The following is a 17551-nucleotide window of genomic DNA, read 5'->3' as shown; positions in this document are numbered from 1 at the left end:
CAGTAGAGCCTCTAATGTCTCCTAACTCATCATTGTTACATGGATCTAAACAATTCATCAACTCAAACTAAGGAAAAAAAGGATGCAACCAATTTCTTTTATTGTTTTAAAAAACAATTCTATGAACTTCAATGTTAATGTAGAAAACATCCCACGATACTGATCGCAATGCTAGCACTTTCATCCACATAACTAGCATTGTTAGCATAATTAGCATCTTAAGCTCTGGCTCTGTCCAAATTCCCACCCTAATCCCTAACTACTAAAATCCTATTTAGTTCGGCACTATATAGTGTAGCATTCCAGCCGGACTTGATTCAGACGATGGACTCAATGATAGTAACTGATGGACTATGATGGGGTATTCCAACCCATTTATTTACTCCACAGTCATAGTCACACCGTAAGAGCTGAAGAAAAGCATAAAAACAAACTTAAAATAATTCCTTTTTGATATACATTCATTCTTTACCTCAGCTAGTAGCGTTAGATTGTTGAATAACTTCAAACAGAAACATATTTTGTTATTTTACATGAAACAAATTGAAAATAATCACAAAATGTATACAGTAAACATAACCAAAAATCGTACCTGTTCGCCTTCCAGCTAGATGCCAAAAACAAATTACAGCTTTACACAGTTATCTGTCCGTCTTTTTTGTCTGTTTCCTTTGTTGCCGTAGCATCAGCTGTTAACCGTTTTTTTGTTTCTGTTGAACTGACACGCTTCACAGAAAAAGCAGAAGTGGAACCTTCACAATAAAAGTCTTCCAAACAAAATACACTTCACAAACATTTACACTGTTTTTTATCATTTGCTTTTACATCTTCAACATATTTCTTTTGAAATTAAAGGCATCTTCAATAAAAGGAAATGTTAAACAATAATAAGAAAACAATTAAAATGGGTCTTTTACACTCCCACCAAATCATTTGGTGTTGTTTTTTCCTTTTTTTTTAATAACAGGTTGATAACCATAGAGGGAACAAACACAAATGATTTCCAAACAAAATGACCAATGACCAGAAACATGTTACTTAAAGTACGCTTAAGAACTGTAAAGAAAGTGTACCTTGTAGCAATTTAGTCACTTTCAAGCAATAAAACCAGTTTCTGAACAGGGCGTTCAAGCACTAACTGCTTGTTAATACGTTCACCCTTCTTGCTAAGTTTTCTGTCACCCAAACATATCTTCACTCTTCTAACACACCCATCTTTATCTGTTGTGGTTTCTAAAACTCTACCCAACCTCCACTCAGTTCTAGGCAGGTCATCATCTTTTATCATCACTATATCTCTGATCTGCAGATTTCTTTTTGGAGTGTGCCAGCATTGTCTGATGGCGATATTGGACAAATATTCCTTGCGCCAACGACTCCAGAACTGTTCTGCTAGGTACTGTACATGACGCCATCTCTTTCTAGCGTAAATGTCTTCTTTGACAAACTTGCCGGGGGGAGGAAGAGCTGGAGTAGACTTCAAGGTAAGTATGTGGTTAGGGGTGAGTGGCTCCAGACTGTTTGGATCATTGAGGTTCTCAACAGTGAGAGGACGACTGTTAACTATTGACATTGCCTCATAAAGGAATGTTCGAAGTGAAGCGTCATTGAGATTTCCAGGAGAGAGAGAGAGAGTCGAGTTGAGGATACTCCTAACCGTTCTAATCTGACGTTCCCATACTCCGCCGGCATGGCTTGAACCTGGAGCATTCATAAGAAAGTCACACTGATTTTCAGCTAGAAAGGTTGTTAGTTTGTCTCCATCAATTTCTTTGAGAGCTTCCTTCAACTCATTTCTGGCTCCCAAGAAGTTACTGCCTTGATCAGATGTGATTTGACGCACCATCCCACGTATGGCAATAAAGCAACGCAGTCCATTTATGAAGCAATCTGTTGACAGATCCTCCAGCATTTCAATGTGAATGGCTCTTGAGGAGAAGCAAGTGAAGAGAAGGCCATATCTTTTCCTTGTGTTCCGTCCTTGTTTTGTGTAGAAGGGTCCGAAGCAGTCCATTCCACAGTATGTGAAGGGTGGAGATACAGAAACCCGCTCCAAAGGAAGATCAGCCATCCTTTGTTCTTCTGTGCTTCCACGGAGTTTGCGACATGTCACACATTGACGAAGATATGAAGCCACAACCCGACCAATTCCTGATATCCAGTAACCCTTTGTCCTAATTGCATTAATGGTCATGCCTTTACCTTGATGTTTGACCCTTTCATGTGCTTGTGAGATAATCATCCTAGTGATATGATGTCCTTTAGGAATGATTGCAGGGTGTTTGACCTCATGAGGAAGATTAGCTTCTCTGAGTCGTCCTCCCACCTTAATTACACCATCACTGTCCAAGAAGGCATTGAGACGGTGTAGTTTGTTATGAAGTGGTAGCTGAGAGCCTTTCTTCAGTAGCTTCAGTTCCTCAGAATATGTTTGTCTCTGTAGGTCTTTGATTATGAGACGCTCTGCATGTTCTCTTTCTTTCACAGTTGAGAGACCAATGGACTTGTCTTTATTTATCCGTCGAAGGATACGTGCCACTGCGCACACGGCGCAAGACCAACATGAGATCCTTGAAAGCCGATCTATGAGACAATCAGGCTCTGTGGTTTCTGTGCTTAAAGCCTGAGCTACTTTCACTTCTGGGTCTCCAAGTGGTAAATCGGAGATCACCTCTTCAAAGATTCTGATTTTCTTCCTCCATAAAAAGCTGGGGCCGGTAAACCAGTCTGATGACATCAGCTCATTGATGGACAAGCCTCTAGAGGCATAATCTGCCGGATTTTGGTCAGTAGGAACATATCTCCATTGTTCCTTATTTGTGTGAAGATGAATTTTCTGAATACGATTAGCCACAAATGTGTGGAATCGCCTTGCCTCGTTGTTAAGGTATCCTATAACAACCTTGGAGTCTGTCCAGAAATACTCCTCAATGTCAGTGTATCCAAGCTCCTCCCTCAGAACATTGCTGGTCTTGACTGAAATTACGGCAGCCGTTAACTCCAACCTTGGAATGGTAGTGACTTTTGTTGGAGCAACACGTGATTTGGCCATGACTAGGGCACAGTGGATTTCTTGTTCTTCATTTATCATCCTCAAATAAGAACACTGTCCGTAGCCAGTTGTGCTTGCATCAGAGAAGTGGTGCAACTCTTGTTTTGTGACCTTACCAAAGTCTGCCGTGGCATAACTCCGGGGTATGCTTAGCTTCTCCATATTGATGAGATCCCTTTTCCATCTCTCCCACCGTGGACGAAGTTCGTCAGTCAAGGCATCATCCCAACCTGTTCCATGTCGGCACATCTTTTGCAGCACCCTCTTTCCCACAAGCAAGAATGGGGCAACAAAACCTAAGGGGTCATACAAGGAGGCGACCACAGAAAGTACACCTCGGCGTGTTGCTGGTTGGTCCTGGAGATTGACACTGAACTTCAGGCAGTCTGTGTTGACATGCCATTGGATACCCAGTGCTCTTCCTGATGGTAAGTCATCTGATGCTAGGTTGATATTTTCAGTGTCTGATGCACGTTCGAGGGGTGGTATGCTTTCTAAAACAGCTCTATTGTTAGACACGAATTTATGAAGCCTGAGACCACCTAGGGCACAAAGTTCTGTGGCTTCTCGAGCGAGCTGAATGGCCTCTTTTGTAGTTTCTACACTTGCTACTCCATCATCAACATAAAAATCTCTCATTACAAATTGTGAACCTAAAGGGTATAAATTTTTGTTCTGCATGGCCAGATGTTTCAAGCCGTAGTTTGCGCAACCAGGGGATGAGCTTGCACCGAATATATGCACCCTCATACGATACTCTTGGGGTTGAGTGCTAAGATCTCCTTTTCTCCACCAAAGAAAGCGCAGGTAGTCTTGGTCTGACTCTGTCACATGAAATTGGTGAAACATCTTTTCTACGTCGCACATCAGTGCGGTAGAGTGTAGCCTGAAACGAAGAAGGATGCCATTTAGATTGTTCATCAAGTCAGGTCCAGTGAGCAGATGATCATTTAAACAAGTTCCCTTGTACTTGGCTGAGCAGTCAAACACAACACGCAGTTTGTCCGGTTTCTTGGCATGATACACTCCATGATGAGGGATGTACCATTTTTCTCCCTTCTCTCCTTCATCTGGGACTTCCACTGCATCACCCTTTCTGATGACCTCTTCCATAAAATTGACATACTGTTCCTTGTACCTTTCGTCTCTTGACAGCTTCCTCTTGAGATGGCTGAGACGTATGACAGCAAGCTGTTTATTATCTGGTAAGATTGGTCTCTCCTTAAAGGGAAGCGACATCTCGTAATGACCTTGGTTGTTTTTATAAATGGAGTTCTTGAGTTTATCCAGAAACAGAATATCTTCCTGGGACACTGTTTTTTCATCTTCCTTGCCATCTCTGAAGTCAGATTCCAGAATTCGAATAGCATCTGCAGGAGTGACTGGTGGGAGCTCCTTGACAATAATTTTAAAACAATGTCTTCCTGTATTTGGAGTGTCAAGGCAGGGTGAAGAGCATCCCACTATGCTCCATCCTAGGTCAGTTTGAACCGCATATGGCTCTTCATTTCCTCCTGGTATAACATCTCTTGGTGCCATTGCTCTTGCGCAGTTGTATCCTATTAGAAGACCAACTTCACAATCCTGCAGTGGCGGAATTTCATCCACAATTTTAGAAAGATGATTCCATTTGCTGGCTGTTTCATTTGTTGGAATATGGGCACGATTCACTGGTATACAATCTTTGGTATACACATGAGGGAGGTTGATATAGGAAGAGGAGAAGTAGCCTCGCACACGAAGTCCTGAGACCCTTTGACTTTTCACCGTCATGTCGCGTCCAACCATAGTTGTTAATCTCAGCTTTACTGGACAGGACTTTGCCTTTAAAGCGTTGCTTACATCCTGGTCGACAAATGTTGTGTCGCTTTGTGTGTCCAGTAGAGCATAAACCAGTTTCTCAGTTTCTCCATCAATCGTTGACACCCATACAGGCACAATCATTGATGTATTGTTGGACTGTCCTGTTGCTACTGACATTGAAGTTGCAGCAGTTTCTGTTTGAACAGTAGTTGTTGGGGTAGCATCTTCTGGAGTTGCTACCCTCTCCTTCCTCACATAGTTTTCATCATGCAAACACGTAGGATGTTTACCCTTACAAATGTCACATGAATGTCTGTGTCGACAGTCTTTTGCATTATGACCAGGTTTGGTACAGCCATAGCAGAGTTTATGTTCTTTAATGAATCCTCTTCGCTCATCCAGGGTTTTTTCAATGAACTTGGGACATCCATGTAGTCTGTGCTGTAGATCTTGACAGAAACTACAAGGAACCTTTTCCTTTCCTTTAGCTGTCCTCTGCCTTTCAATGTCAGCCTCAGATTGAATACTCATAACATTTGCCCTGTTTGTTTTAGTTTCTCTTTTGTTTTGTTTTGCAGCATTAGATTCTGTGCTGTGGAGGGCAAATGCTGAGGTGATCGGATTGCAAGCAATTTCTGCCTCCATTGCAACAAATGCGGCAAAATCTTTGAAGCTGGGAAACTCTTTGGTCCTTTTCATGTGTTCTGTGGCTTTCCTGTTCCACTGAGTTGCTGTCCATTCTGGTAGTTTCTGAATTAGCCTTCTATTCTCTTCACAATCGTTCAAAATTTCGAGGCTCTTTACATGCGACATTGCATCTTGACAGGCGTTTAAGAAATCTGAAAATTCTCTTAGGGCTAATGCATCTCGTGGTAGGATTTTGGGCCAATCTGCTAGCTTGTCTCTGAAGGCTCTCTGTGTGGTGAAGGGTTGTCCATATCTGTCATTCAGCTTGTTCCATGCATCCCTGTAAGCCTCGTTGTCATTTCTATAGAAAGTTCCTTCTAGTGTTTTACGGGCCGGGCCACCAACATACTTTCTTAGATAAAACAGCTTGTCCGCTGAAGAGATGGGCTTTGAATCAATGAGGGACATAAATGAAGTTTTCCACTCAATGAACCTGATAGGGTCACCATTAAAAACAGATGGCTCTGGGACTGGAAGTCTATTTAGTGCCATGCTGTCCTGTAAGGCTTGTGCGAGGGATAATACATTCATATCAGGTGATGGTATATTTACAACAGGATTCTGATTGCCAGTGACAGGGAGGCTGTGTTTATTTCGTTCAGAATTGTTATATGAATGTATGCTACCTTCCTGCGAAACACTTTGGTTGTAGACATGCAGCCTAGCTCGAGCAGCCTTCAGATCCTTTTCTGCTTGGATACGTTCTAGTCTGCGCTTTTCTACTTGTATTTGTCTGTGTTGCTCTTCTATTATTTCTCTTTGTTTCTCTTCCTCCATGAGCACTTCAAACTCAGCTTCCCTTGCTGCGAGCTCTGCAGCAGCGTCCACCTGTTTAACCATTAAGGTGGTCCCTTCTTGACTGTGAACTGACCTTGTCACTCTGGAGACAGTGGATCCATATATGGAACGTGCATATCTGCTTTTCAGTAGTTCCTTAAGACGTTGTTGCACTTGCTGTGCATCATAATCTCCGTAGATGCCTGTCATTCTCTCGTAGCTGACTTTCAAAATATCTGCTGTAACTGCTTCACAACTATCAACGTGGCGTCTTAGTTCTGGTGCTGGTGTGATGGATTTCCGTAGTTCGATGTAAGCGTTTAATACGTCTTCTTTTTCCTTTTCCAAAGAATCCATCAGATCCGCCAGCTCACTTTCACTGATGTTCAGCTTCAGCTGCTCTCTTGACCTGCGGGCTTGAGCCTTCCATTTTTCGTATGATGAAATTAGTTTTCTTTCCTTCTTTCTTGCCTCCTCCTTTTGCAGTTCAAGCATTTTTGGAGTTAGGGTCTTTTGTCGGGTTGAGCGTCGGACACCTTCTTTAAGTTCACTTTGTAAGCTATTTACTATTTCTTCCTTGCTTTGAATTTCCTTTTCTAAATGTTCTCTCTCAGTTGTCTCTGAGGTGTCTTCAAGAGCAAATTTCAGCCTTTCAATTTTGCAGTGTAGGTTATCTATTTGTTTCTGTAACTCTATTTGTAAATTGTGATTTTCTGTGTCCTCCATATTAAACTATACTAAATAAAAGTTGTTTCAGTATTGCTCTTAGACTACCCAAATGGAAATAAGTTATTGTTTAGAATATATGCATAGATAACACAAATAACTTGAATGTAGCTCACAGTAAAATATATAATTCAGTCAACATGAACTGCCTTTTTAAATCACAGACTTTGAACATAAGTCGTTTTTTTTTTTTTTTTTTTTTTTTTTTTAAACGAAATCAATATACGATATAAACTGTTCACACATCAAACTGAACAATTTTTTTTTTTTTTTAAATAAATTAAATAACAGTCCGTTGCTCAAATGTAATCTTTGTTGTTCATTTAGTGAGACAAATGTTCTTCAAAGTTGATGTTGTTTCCTTCTTTAACCAGTTCTGATTGGAGCAGTCACTTTTCCTGATGAAGCTTGGCCTTTTCTTTCTCAAGTTCAATAAAATGTTCCATACCTTGTCTGACCGTCACATCAACTGTTAAGTCAGCTGCGAGATGATTGTCTTGTGGACCCGTAGAATGGTGCTGAGTTGCCTGATGAAGTGTGATCTTCAACGCCAAACGATTAGCAGCACAGCCCCTTGCTTGTCCTCATGACTCCGTGGTGCAGCGTGACCGTGGGATGATGTAGGTGTCAGCTCTTACTGTAGCATTCCAGCCGGACTTGATTCAGACGATGGACTCAATGATAGTAACTGATGGACTATGATGGGGTATTCCAACCCATTTATTTACTCCACAGTCATAGTCACACCGTAAGAGCTGAAGAAAAGCATAAAAACAAACTTAAAATAATTCCTTTTTGATATACATTCATTCTTTACCTCAGCTAGTAGCGTTAGATTGTTGAATAACTTCAAACAGAAACATATTTTGTTATTTTACATGAAACAAATTGAAAATAATCACAAAATGTATACAGTAAACATAACCAAAAATCGTACCTGTTCGCCTTCCAGCTAGATGCCAAAAACAAATTACAGCTTTACACAGTTATCTGTCCGTCTTTTTTGTCTGTTTCCTTTGTTGCCGTAGCATCAGCTGTTAACCGTTTTTTTGTTTCTGTTGAACTGACACGCTTCACAGAAAAAGCGGAAGTGGAACCTTCACAATAAAAGTCTTCCAAACAAAATACACTTCACAAACATTTACACTGTTTTTTATCATTTGCTTTTACATCTTCAACATATTTCTTTTGAAATTAAAGGCATCTTCAATAAAAGGAAATGTTAAACAATAATAAGAAAACAATTAAAATGGGTCTTTTACATATAGTTCTCTGGATTTTAAAAGCAATTCGGGCACCATGCTCACTACGTTTCTCTTTCGGGTGTTGTTCATAACTTGAATACAACAAAACTCAAATACATCTACAGGAAGGAACTGAGTGCAACTCCAAATGTCATGTAGAGTCTGCATCTTTCTGCACAAAGTTGAATGAGGGGGAGGACTGCTGCTGAGGTCATTTAAAGGTCCACTTCTATAAAAATGAGGTTTTTAGCGTCTTCAACGTGTCCATGTGGAGTTTTCTAATAATAGGACATGTGTAAAGAAAATTCAGATTCTGACTATTTCTTCATTGAAAAGGTTGTGAATCAGGAGCAGATGAAAAAATGCCGTTTGACAAAGGTTGTGATTTAGGTGCTACAGTCGACCGCCAACAAACTTCCTGCTCCGCCCCATTCTGATGCATCTTTGTAGACAACGTCTTTGTTTTCCTCGTCTGAGCTTGCATATGGCTAAAAACTGTACGGCTGGATACCTCAGATACTGTTCATTTTATTTGTAGCGGTAATGGTGGGTTAGGGGTGTGAGGGGCTGTAAACTAGCAGGAGAGAGTGTAAACATAGGGATAATGGGGAAGGGGGCGGGCTTATTTCTGTCATGATCAGAACACGAGACGGACCCAGGTGCTGGAACCCAGAAGGAAAAGGCAGGTAAGTGTAGTAAGTAAAGATTTATTTTACTGATCCAGACAGGACTATGAGCAGACGTGACTGCAGATCTGGGTGGGCGATCATGGCGCGGAGCGTGGCTGGTGTTCCAGACAAGGAGCGTGGCTGGAGTTCTTGGCTAGTGGCGTGGCTGGAGTTTCTTGCGGAGCACAGAAACTGTGGCTCTTGAAGATGGAAGGCGTCAGCGTGGTAATACTGAGACTGCTGCTGCTCGAGGTGGTGTTAGACTCTGGTGACTCTCTTGGCATGAGATTTAACCTGAGGCCGAGGAGACAAGACAAAATTAGCGAGGTACGAGACAAGGGGAGCCAGCCGTGAATCTCAACATGACTAAGCACCACCAGGGTTAACGGACTGGCGATGAACTGAATGAACAATTTTGTTTATTTAAAGAAAATTATTACATTAGTGACAGTACAGTTCTATTTTTCTTGACAGGCAATTGCGTGGAAAGTTACCCCCCCCCCCCCCCTTAATGCCTGACACTCAAGTCTAAACAGGGTTTTCTCCAAGTGCTCTGGTTTCTCCCCCTGTCCAAAAAAAAATCCCCCAAATTCTAAATCCTTCAATTCTTAAAAGTAAAATTAGAAAGCAATAAAAAATAATAACAATAAAAAAATTCCCCCTCCTTGAATTGCCACCTTATCGCGGTGGAGGGGTTACGTGCCTAAGAAAATCCCCATTACATAGCCCCAGCCTGGGCCCGTTGATGCTAAGGGATGGGCTAGACTAAGAGCAATTCACACAAAGAAAGAACAATGACTTGAAACATTATCAAGGTTGAGGTTTGTTCTGTCTAAAGCAGGGCTGCTTATTCCTGCTCCTCCAGATCTCCCATCCTGCCTGTTTTCCAGCTCTCCCTGCACTCCTTCCTGCTGGTTACCTGGACCAGGTGTGTTCATTCCATCAGAATGTGGAGACATCAGATTGAGCCAATCAGCAGCTAGCAGGACTTGGAGATCTGGAAAACAGTCAGGGTGGTAGATCTCCAACACCAGGAACTAGCAGCCCTGAGTTACCAAAGCCTTAATCTAAATGAAACAAAGCCCCACTGAGCCTCAGTCACAGCTGTCCTCACAGGTGGAAACAGGCTGTCTGTAAGGAAAAATGGCAAAATCTGTCAAATCAGTCCCGGCCTGAAACTGAAAACAGAACCCCAAGTAAAAATACTTTCAAAGCAAACGGTCAGGAATGAGATTTTTCACCTGTGTCGATGTTGCTTCACTCTGACATTTTCTAAAGAAATGGGCCAGAATTAGAGCAGTTCCATCACTTAACATGCAGAAGAAGAAGGAAAGCTCTCTGCTGTGTGTTTCTGAAATACATACGTACTGTGGCCAAGAAGTACGGTGGCTGAGAGGTGCAAGACAAGTTTACATTTAAAATACGACAAATCCCAGTAAAAATGAACAAAAACTGAAACACAACAGCAAAAGCTGTCACACAGGTTTTAACGGAAAGGGACGTAATATAAAATTAATTGTGTTTGATTTCTTTTTACCTTTGTTTATTAATGCTTTTTTATGTGGACATTTTAAACACATGAAACAGTCCAACAGCATTTTTTATTGTATGACTACAGTCAAAATTGTTAATAGAACACTGTTTATAAAGGTAAAGTTTTCACATCACTTCCAGTATTAAGGAAATTCCCTTTCCATTAAGCTTCCAAAACGCGACGACAGAAGAAAAAGTGAACAAAAGCGAGCAGTTGCTATCTGAAAGGGAATTCCTTTCAAACCAGAAGTGACGCAAAAACTTTACCTTGATAAACTGTTTTATAAAAAAGATTTTTTAATGTAGTAATACAATAAAAAGATGCTTTTGGACCGTTTCATGTATTTATAATGTCCACATAAAGAAAAGAGTAATAAATAACTTTAAAAAATCAAACACAATTGGTTTTATATTACGTCCCTTTCTGTTAGAAACCGTGTCTCCGCTTTCATTGTTGTGTTTCTGGATTTGTTCATTTGTACTGGGATTGGTTGTTGTATCTTAAATGTAAACCTCTCTGCCACTATACAATAAGTCACAACACAATAACTCAAAATACGATAACTCACAACACAACACTGGAGAGCACTGCGAAATGCTCACAAAGCGACCACGTAAGACGAATCCCAGAGCGGGAAATCAAGTAATTTATTAAATCAAAACCAAACGGGCTCAATGAACACTTCCTCTACAGCACCCCCAGAACCCCCCAGGATGTGGCGCTACGTCAGCTGGACAGGAAAGTGGCTGTACGTGTGCTGGGACCACATCCAGTACGACTGGTTAGGTAACATTTCCTTCCCGCTGTACTACAAAGTGAGTGAAGGAACCTTTGTAACCAAAGATTGTGTCACACAGAAACTACGTACAATCTGTGCATTTTCCACGTCTTTTGTGATACATGCGGGATATACGTAATTCATCAGTGTCTCTTGCATTCGTCGTTGTGCAAAGATGTCCGTCCATTACGCCCGACTGGTCTTTGCATCGAAATTTTTGCATAGTAGAGAATTATGCAGTTTATGTGTATTTTACGAAGTTCATATGCAATTATTACATAAATCTTATACAATTGTGCGTGATTTTTGCGAGATGCAAACACAAATGTGTGATTTTCCATGACCGTTCCACTTGTGTCTAACAAACTTTTCACGCATGTACCACCAATGTATAACTTTTATATATCGTATACGGTGCCCATGTCACGTTAAAATTACGTAATTGATGCACAAATCACTAATGAATTGCAGCTAAAAAGAGCAGTTATCATGCTCGGTTCATGTTCTACGTTGGTCTTCTCTGGTTTTAACATGGATTATTCGGGATACATCTTTGAAAATTTCCTGTCTAGACCACAACTTTTCACCCTTTTTCCACTTATATTCACGTATGACTAAATTTCATCTGTGCAACATGTACTTAGTGTCTGCATAACATGACCCTTAAACAAAAGACTATGAACATGCTAGGTGAGTTTAAAATCCTCCTTCTCTGTTCACAGGTCATGTTCAGGATACTATTACGGGAAGGTCTACATAACCGGTTGGCACTTTATGGACTTCCCCATGCCTCAGGTTGGAGACTTTGAGTTGGTGGTGTGCGGCCGATACGAAGGAGGGGATGGCCCAATCAGGAAGATTCAGATTAAGGGTAAGGCCCAGCGTCAATGCGGCGCCTTAAAATACTTTGGATTCCAGTCCGATGTGAACTGCTCCTCCTTCTGCAGGTACAGCATCCACGCTGACGCCCGCTCTCAGCCTGGTGTCGTTGGCGCTGCTGGCGCTGTGCACCGTGGGATTGGAAATGTAGCCCGGCCCAATGTGGGTAGCAGAACCAGTCATAGATTGAAATCCTGTTGGATTGGCTCATCACGAGTTTAGCCACTTATTAACCCCTCCCACATTATACCTCTGTAGTACATTGTTCTAATGTAACTATACACAGAAAATGGTTCATTTACAGACACATAGAGCTCTAAATGTATCAGGATTTGTCCTGGGAAAGTGAATTAAAAGATCGATTCTTGATTAACAGGATTTAGAAGCCTTTTCTTCCACATTTTCTTTTTGGTTTTTAAGGTGCTGCTTCATTAAACAGAATTTCACCAACATCTTTATTTTCTTTTAATTTTTTTATTGCTTCAAATCAAAAGCCATTTTTGTACTAAAAAAAAAGATAATGTACAAGAAAAAAAAAATAAAGAAATGAGAACTAACAACTACCCAAATTTCAACAAAAAAAAATGTGTTGTTATTGACAAACCTTATGAATTTCAAGACCATCAATATATTTTTATTCACTTCGTCGCATCTCTGGTCTGATCCCACTCCCACCTGTTAGAAGTGGTTTGTCACGTTGTTGAGTAGTTCGTCCCACTCTCTTCGCTAATCCAACACTTAAATAATCAGGCCCCGCGTCTCAATATCCCACGTAAGGTTTCCTACGACGCATGTGGACAAAATAATGGGAACGGCTTCTTGGGGGTCGTGGTTGCTGAAAACACGTGAGAGGGCATCGGGTTTGATGTTCCTACTACCCGGCCTATAGGTGATGGTGAATGCGAACCGGTCAAAAAAAAGGCCCCAACGGGCCTTTGTGGGGGTAAGGCATCCGCCTTAATTTTACTGAACGCCGACTTGAAGTCATGATAACAGGAGGGTACCTTGGCGAGGTTGATCTCTTCCGGAACCGGATCTGGACTGGGGGGCACCGAGGGAATGGCGGAGCAGACACAATTAGCCATACAGTGGGTGCTCCAGTTGGTGATATCGTAGTTAGCCCAGTCGAACTGTGGATTGTGATTACGTAACCAGAAGAACCCTAAGATAACAGGAGACTGGAGAGTTTGGGTGATGTAAAATTGCAAAAATTCATGATGGTTACCAGAGGAGATGAGTTGGATCGGCTTGGTACGGTGAGTGATGCGAGTGAGCAGTTGTCCGCCTAACCCAGCCGCTTTGACCGGATGGTCCAGAGGTTCGACGGGAAGGCTGAGCTTGGAAACCAAATGAGAGTCAATAAAAATTTGTTCTGCTCCAGAATCAATGAGAGCCTGACATTCATGAGTTTGGGGCTGGTGGCATAGCTTGACAGGAACATAGAGGAAATTATTTTCCTGAGTAACAGATGGAGGACCCTCCCGCGGCCTGTCTTCTAGCGGGGGGCTCTTGAGTTTAAACAGAGTGAACACTGATGAACGTGATGGCCAGATTGGCCACAATAAAAGCAGGTACCTTCCTCCTTATGTCGACGACGTTCCTCTGGGTTGAGCTTGGAGTGGCCGATCTGCATCGGTTCCTCAGAGGTTTGATTGATGTTTTCACGGGAGCTAGGAAGAGATGGTTCTGACCTGGTGAGTTGAGGAACATGGTTAATGGAGGTCCTCTTTTCCTGACGTGAACGTTCCATTTGTCGTTCCCGGAGCCGTATGTCCGACCGGAGAGCGGCGGGGACGAGCTCTTCGAATGTCTTAGCTCCAGGCTATGAACATAAGTGGTCTTAAGTGGACTGATAGAACACGCCTTTGAGAGCGACGTCTGGCCAGCCAGCCTCCACCGCCAGGATGCGGAAATCAATTAAATGTTCGCTTACAGACCGGCTGCGTTGTCTTAGTCAAAAAAAGGCGGCGAGTAGCCTCCTTAGCTTTGTAGGGTTGGTCGAAGACCAGACGAAACTCCCCGATGAAACGTTCAAAAGGCACTTGAAAAATAGGGTTAGCAGATAAGTAAGCCTGGGCCCATTGAAGAGCTTTACCTCGGAGGCAGTTTACGACAAGAGTAATCTTGCAGTGGTCAGCGTGGTAATACCACGGGGCCTGCTGAAAGATTAATTGGCATTGTAAAGAAAACCTCCACATGATTCAACGTCACCTTGAAATGGTTCGGGTTGTAGGCTTAAGTTTTCCTGAGTCCAGGTGGTGGTGGGTTGATTGGAACCCCCAGCAGGGGGAGATGATGAGCTAGATGTTGCCGTGGCTGATTGTTGACCTGTTAGCTCAACTAAGGCTTGAGAAATGCCGCCAAACGTCAGAATAAATCTTACTGGACTGAAGCCATCTGGTTGAGGGTCTCGGCTTGATGACAGAGCGCAAGTCCTTGCTGCGTAACGGCGAAGAGGAGTCCTTCCGGGTCAGCTGGGTCTGGGTGAGGGCCAGTTCGTTCTGTCATGATCGTCAAAGACGTGGCAGACACAGATGCTGGAAACCAGAAGTAACTCAGAGCCAGAAATACTAAGAAAATGTTTTAATTCACCCAGGGGGTAAAGTACAGAGGAATATGGAGAGCTTGGAAGAAGATCCTCCGGAGGGAGCAGCAATCGTCCTGGAGGCCGAAGGTAGTGAGTTCTGCGTGGGCCGCTGAGGACAGCGGAGCTTGAGGGGGAAAGGCGCGAGGACGCGTCTGGGCGTGGAACCAGAGGAGACGAGGCGTGGGCGCCGAGGACGGCGGAACCAACTCGAGGCGAGGCGTGGACGTCGAGGATGACGGAACCAACTTGAGGTGAGGCGTGGACGCCGATGACGGCAAAACCAACTTGAGGCGAGGCGTGGACGTCGAGGACGACGGAACCAACCGAGGACAGCGGAACCCATTTGAGATGTGGAGTGGAGCTCTGGATGAGGAGGAACCAGCTTGACCCTTGGAAATGAACCTGAAGGTAAGTAGAAGGCGTGGTGAGTAGGACGCAAACAGGAATAATAAATTTGACTAAAAGGCCAGACTTAAGCACCGGAGAGAGTTTAACGAACTGGTGTTGAATTCTGGTGAGCCGCTCCCTTAAGAAGGTCTGGCAGATGATGAGGTGATGATGGGCGGCTGGTTCCAATCAGTAGAGCAGGAGCTGTGAGGGGGGAGGTGATCTGACAGAGGCACCACGATTCAGGTGTAACTGCAAATAGTGATTAATCCTTAATCCACTTAAATTCCGATTAATTTGATTTAAATCTTTAATTATTTGACTACCTGTTGCAGTGGCTCCGGTTCGTTAGGACTTTCCTTGCCTTTTTGTCTTTAGTCGTTAACTAGTCTTGTTCTTTTTTTGGGTCTTTTTTGTTTTTCTTTTGGACACTTCAGACACCACCACAGTCAACAACATGGATTTTATTTGCTCCAGGCTTCTGTGATTACTTTTTCTGCTACTCTGGTTACTCCTCGTAGCTGAGTGTAACCCGCACAGTGGCAAGTCTTTTGTTTACACCCGCGATTGGCTGTTTGCTCTGAGCAGGCCCGTTCTGCCGCTGGTGTTCAGATACGACATCCCAGGAGAAATTTTAAAGAGACGGCGGGGACGCCGGGCCGGAGCTCGGGTCAAAGCAGAGAAGTGGAAACATTAGCCCGCTGTTCCGGTGATCATCACGGGGAATGTACGCTCTCTTGCTAACAAGACGGATGAGCTGGAAGGGACATAAACAACAGAGGTAGTACCGGGAGAGCAGTTTACTGTGTTTCACTGAGACGTGGCTCCATCCGCATCCCTCGGACCATTGTGTCGTTTTACCCGGCTTTGTGACCGAGCAGGCGGACAGAGACGCCACTGCATCCGGTAAGAAGAAAGGAGGGGGAATAATACTGTACGTACTGTACGTGAACGAGCGATGATGCAATCCAACACATGTTTGTATCAAGGAGCGAATTTGTTGCCCGAACGTTGAACTCTTGCCGTTGGGATTGCAGCCTTACTATTTGCCCCGGGAGTTTACATCCGCCATCGTGGTTTCTGTTTACATTCCACCCTCAGCTGATGCTGACGCCGCTGCTGACGTCATCAGGACCAGTACACCATTTCCTGGCTACAGGAACATCAACCAAATGCATTTATAGTTATCACCGGGGACTTTAACCATGTCAACTTGGACGGGACTCTTACTGAATTTACACAGTATGTGGATGGCCCCACCCGTGAAAACAAAATCCTGGATCTGCTGTATGCTAATGCCCCAGGTGGGTCTCTGTCTGCATCAACAGCACGACTGACTGTATCACCGAATACATAAAATTCTGTGAGAACACCATCATGCCCTCGAGGACTGTCTGCTGTTACCCCAACAATAAGTCGTGTATTACAAGTGACCTGAAGACCCTTTGGAATGAAAAGAAGAGGGCCTTCAGGTTGGGAGACAAGGGGTGGCTGAAGAGGGTGCGGCACCGGCTGAGAGACAAGTTGAGGGAATGCAAGAACTCCTACAAGGGAAAGCTGGAGGCAAAACTCCAGAAAAACAACATGAGAGGGGTGTGGACTGGGATGATGAAGATTACCGGATGTGGGGGGAGAAGCAGATTGTGTGAGGGCACAGAGAAAGAGCTAATGACCTGAACATCTTTTTCAATAGATTCGGCTCTCCTACCCAGGTCTACCCCACCCCTCCCCCAACATCTTCACAATCCCCCACCCCTCATTGTGCAACCCCCCTCTTCCTCATCTTCCTGTTGCCCACCTGACCAGACTGAAACTTCAGCCAGGATACTGGAGTCCTGCACTGCCCAGCTATCCACGGTTTTCCAGTGCCTCTTTACCTGAGCCTCAGTCTGATGAGGGTGTCGGCCACCTGGAAAACCGCATGTCTGTTGCCTGTTCCCAAGAAGACTGAACCGTCTTCTTGCCCTCATGTCCCATGCAGCTAAAGTGCTGGAAAAGATTTTGTTGGCCCACCTGAGACCTCTGGTGAAACCATCTCTGGATCCACTTCAGTTTGCCTACCAGCCACGCCTAGGGGTGCAGGATGCTGTTATTTACCTGCAGTGTACTCATTTTCACCTGGATGGAGGGGGAGACACTAGCCGCGGTTACATGGGCAAAATATCTTGATCGGATCAATGGTCGGATTAAAATTCAACCGTGCACATGGGCACAGAAAACCTTTTTCCGATTAGAAGAAACGTTCACATGGTTACACTTTCGGTTGGAATAAATCATTTGGGCATGCGCAGTAGTGTTGAAAATACCAAAAAAGGAAATGAGTCCCACAGTAAAAAAAACCTTGCTCTCATATAGATTTATGCTGCAGCTCGGTAATGTACGAGACGATCTTTAAAACGTGCTTTTATTAATGTTATGAATATTATTGT

The 17551-nt window shown here is 43.4% G+C and overlaps 1 protein-coding gene and 1 long non-coding RNA gene across 3 annotated transcripts; one reads left to right on the top strand and one right to left on the bottom strand.

The window, feature by feature from the left end:
- Positions 1 to 344: 344 nt before the first annotated feature.
- LOC105355630 lies at positions 345 to 8302 on the bottom strand. Of its 2 annotated transcripts, XM_023952531.1 has the most exons (4): positions 7983 to 8302; positions 3093 to 7800; positions 593 to 1537; positions 345 to 410 (listed from the first exon to the last, which is right to left on the bottom strand). In XM_023952531.1, exons 2-3 carry the CDS (start codon positions 7043 to 7045, stop codon positions 1480 to 1482), a joined length of 4011 nt encoding a protein of 1336 aa, XP_023808299.1. In that variant the 5' UTR covers positions 7046 to 7800; positions 7983 to 8302; the 3' UTR covers positions 345 to 410; positions 593 to 1479. The 2 variants fall into 2 exon arrangements, with proteins under 2 accessions (XP_023808299.1, XP_023808300.1); XM_023952532.1 differs by lacking the exons at positions 3093 to 7800; positions 7983 to 8302 and having other exon boundaries at positions 593 to 3086.
- A 3488-nt stretch (positions 8303 to 11790) lies between these two features.
- LOC111946942 lies at positions 11791 to 12521 on the top strand. The gene is made up of 2 exons (XR_002872786.1): positions 11791 to 12140; positions 12217 to 12521. It is a non-coding gene; the product is annotated as an uncharacterized LOC111946942 (long non-coding RNA).
- The last annotated feature ends 5030 nt before the right edge of the window (positions 12522 to 17551 follow it).

The sequence above is a fragment of the Oryzias latipes genome, chromosome 23, assembly GCF_002234675.1.
Source record: "Oryzias latipes chromosome 23, ASM223467v1".
Taxonomy (NCBI): Eukaryota; Metazoa; Chordata; class Actinopteri; order Beloniformes; family Adrianichthyidae; genus Oryzias; species Oryzias latipes.
Note: the sequence above shows the minus strand (reverse complement) of the source record. Positions and strands in the feature narration are given on the sequence as shown.

Coding starts and splice junctions, on each gene's coding strand:
- LOC105355630 (XM_023952531.1), bottom strand. CDS start 7,045: ATGGAGGACACAGAAAATCACAATTTACAAATAGAGTTACAGAAACAA. Junction 1,538..3,092: donor GGACAGTGTTCTTATTTGAG/GATGATAAATGA, acceptor CTCACTGTTGAG/AACCTCAATGATCCAAACAG.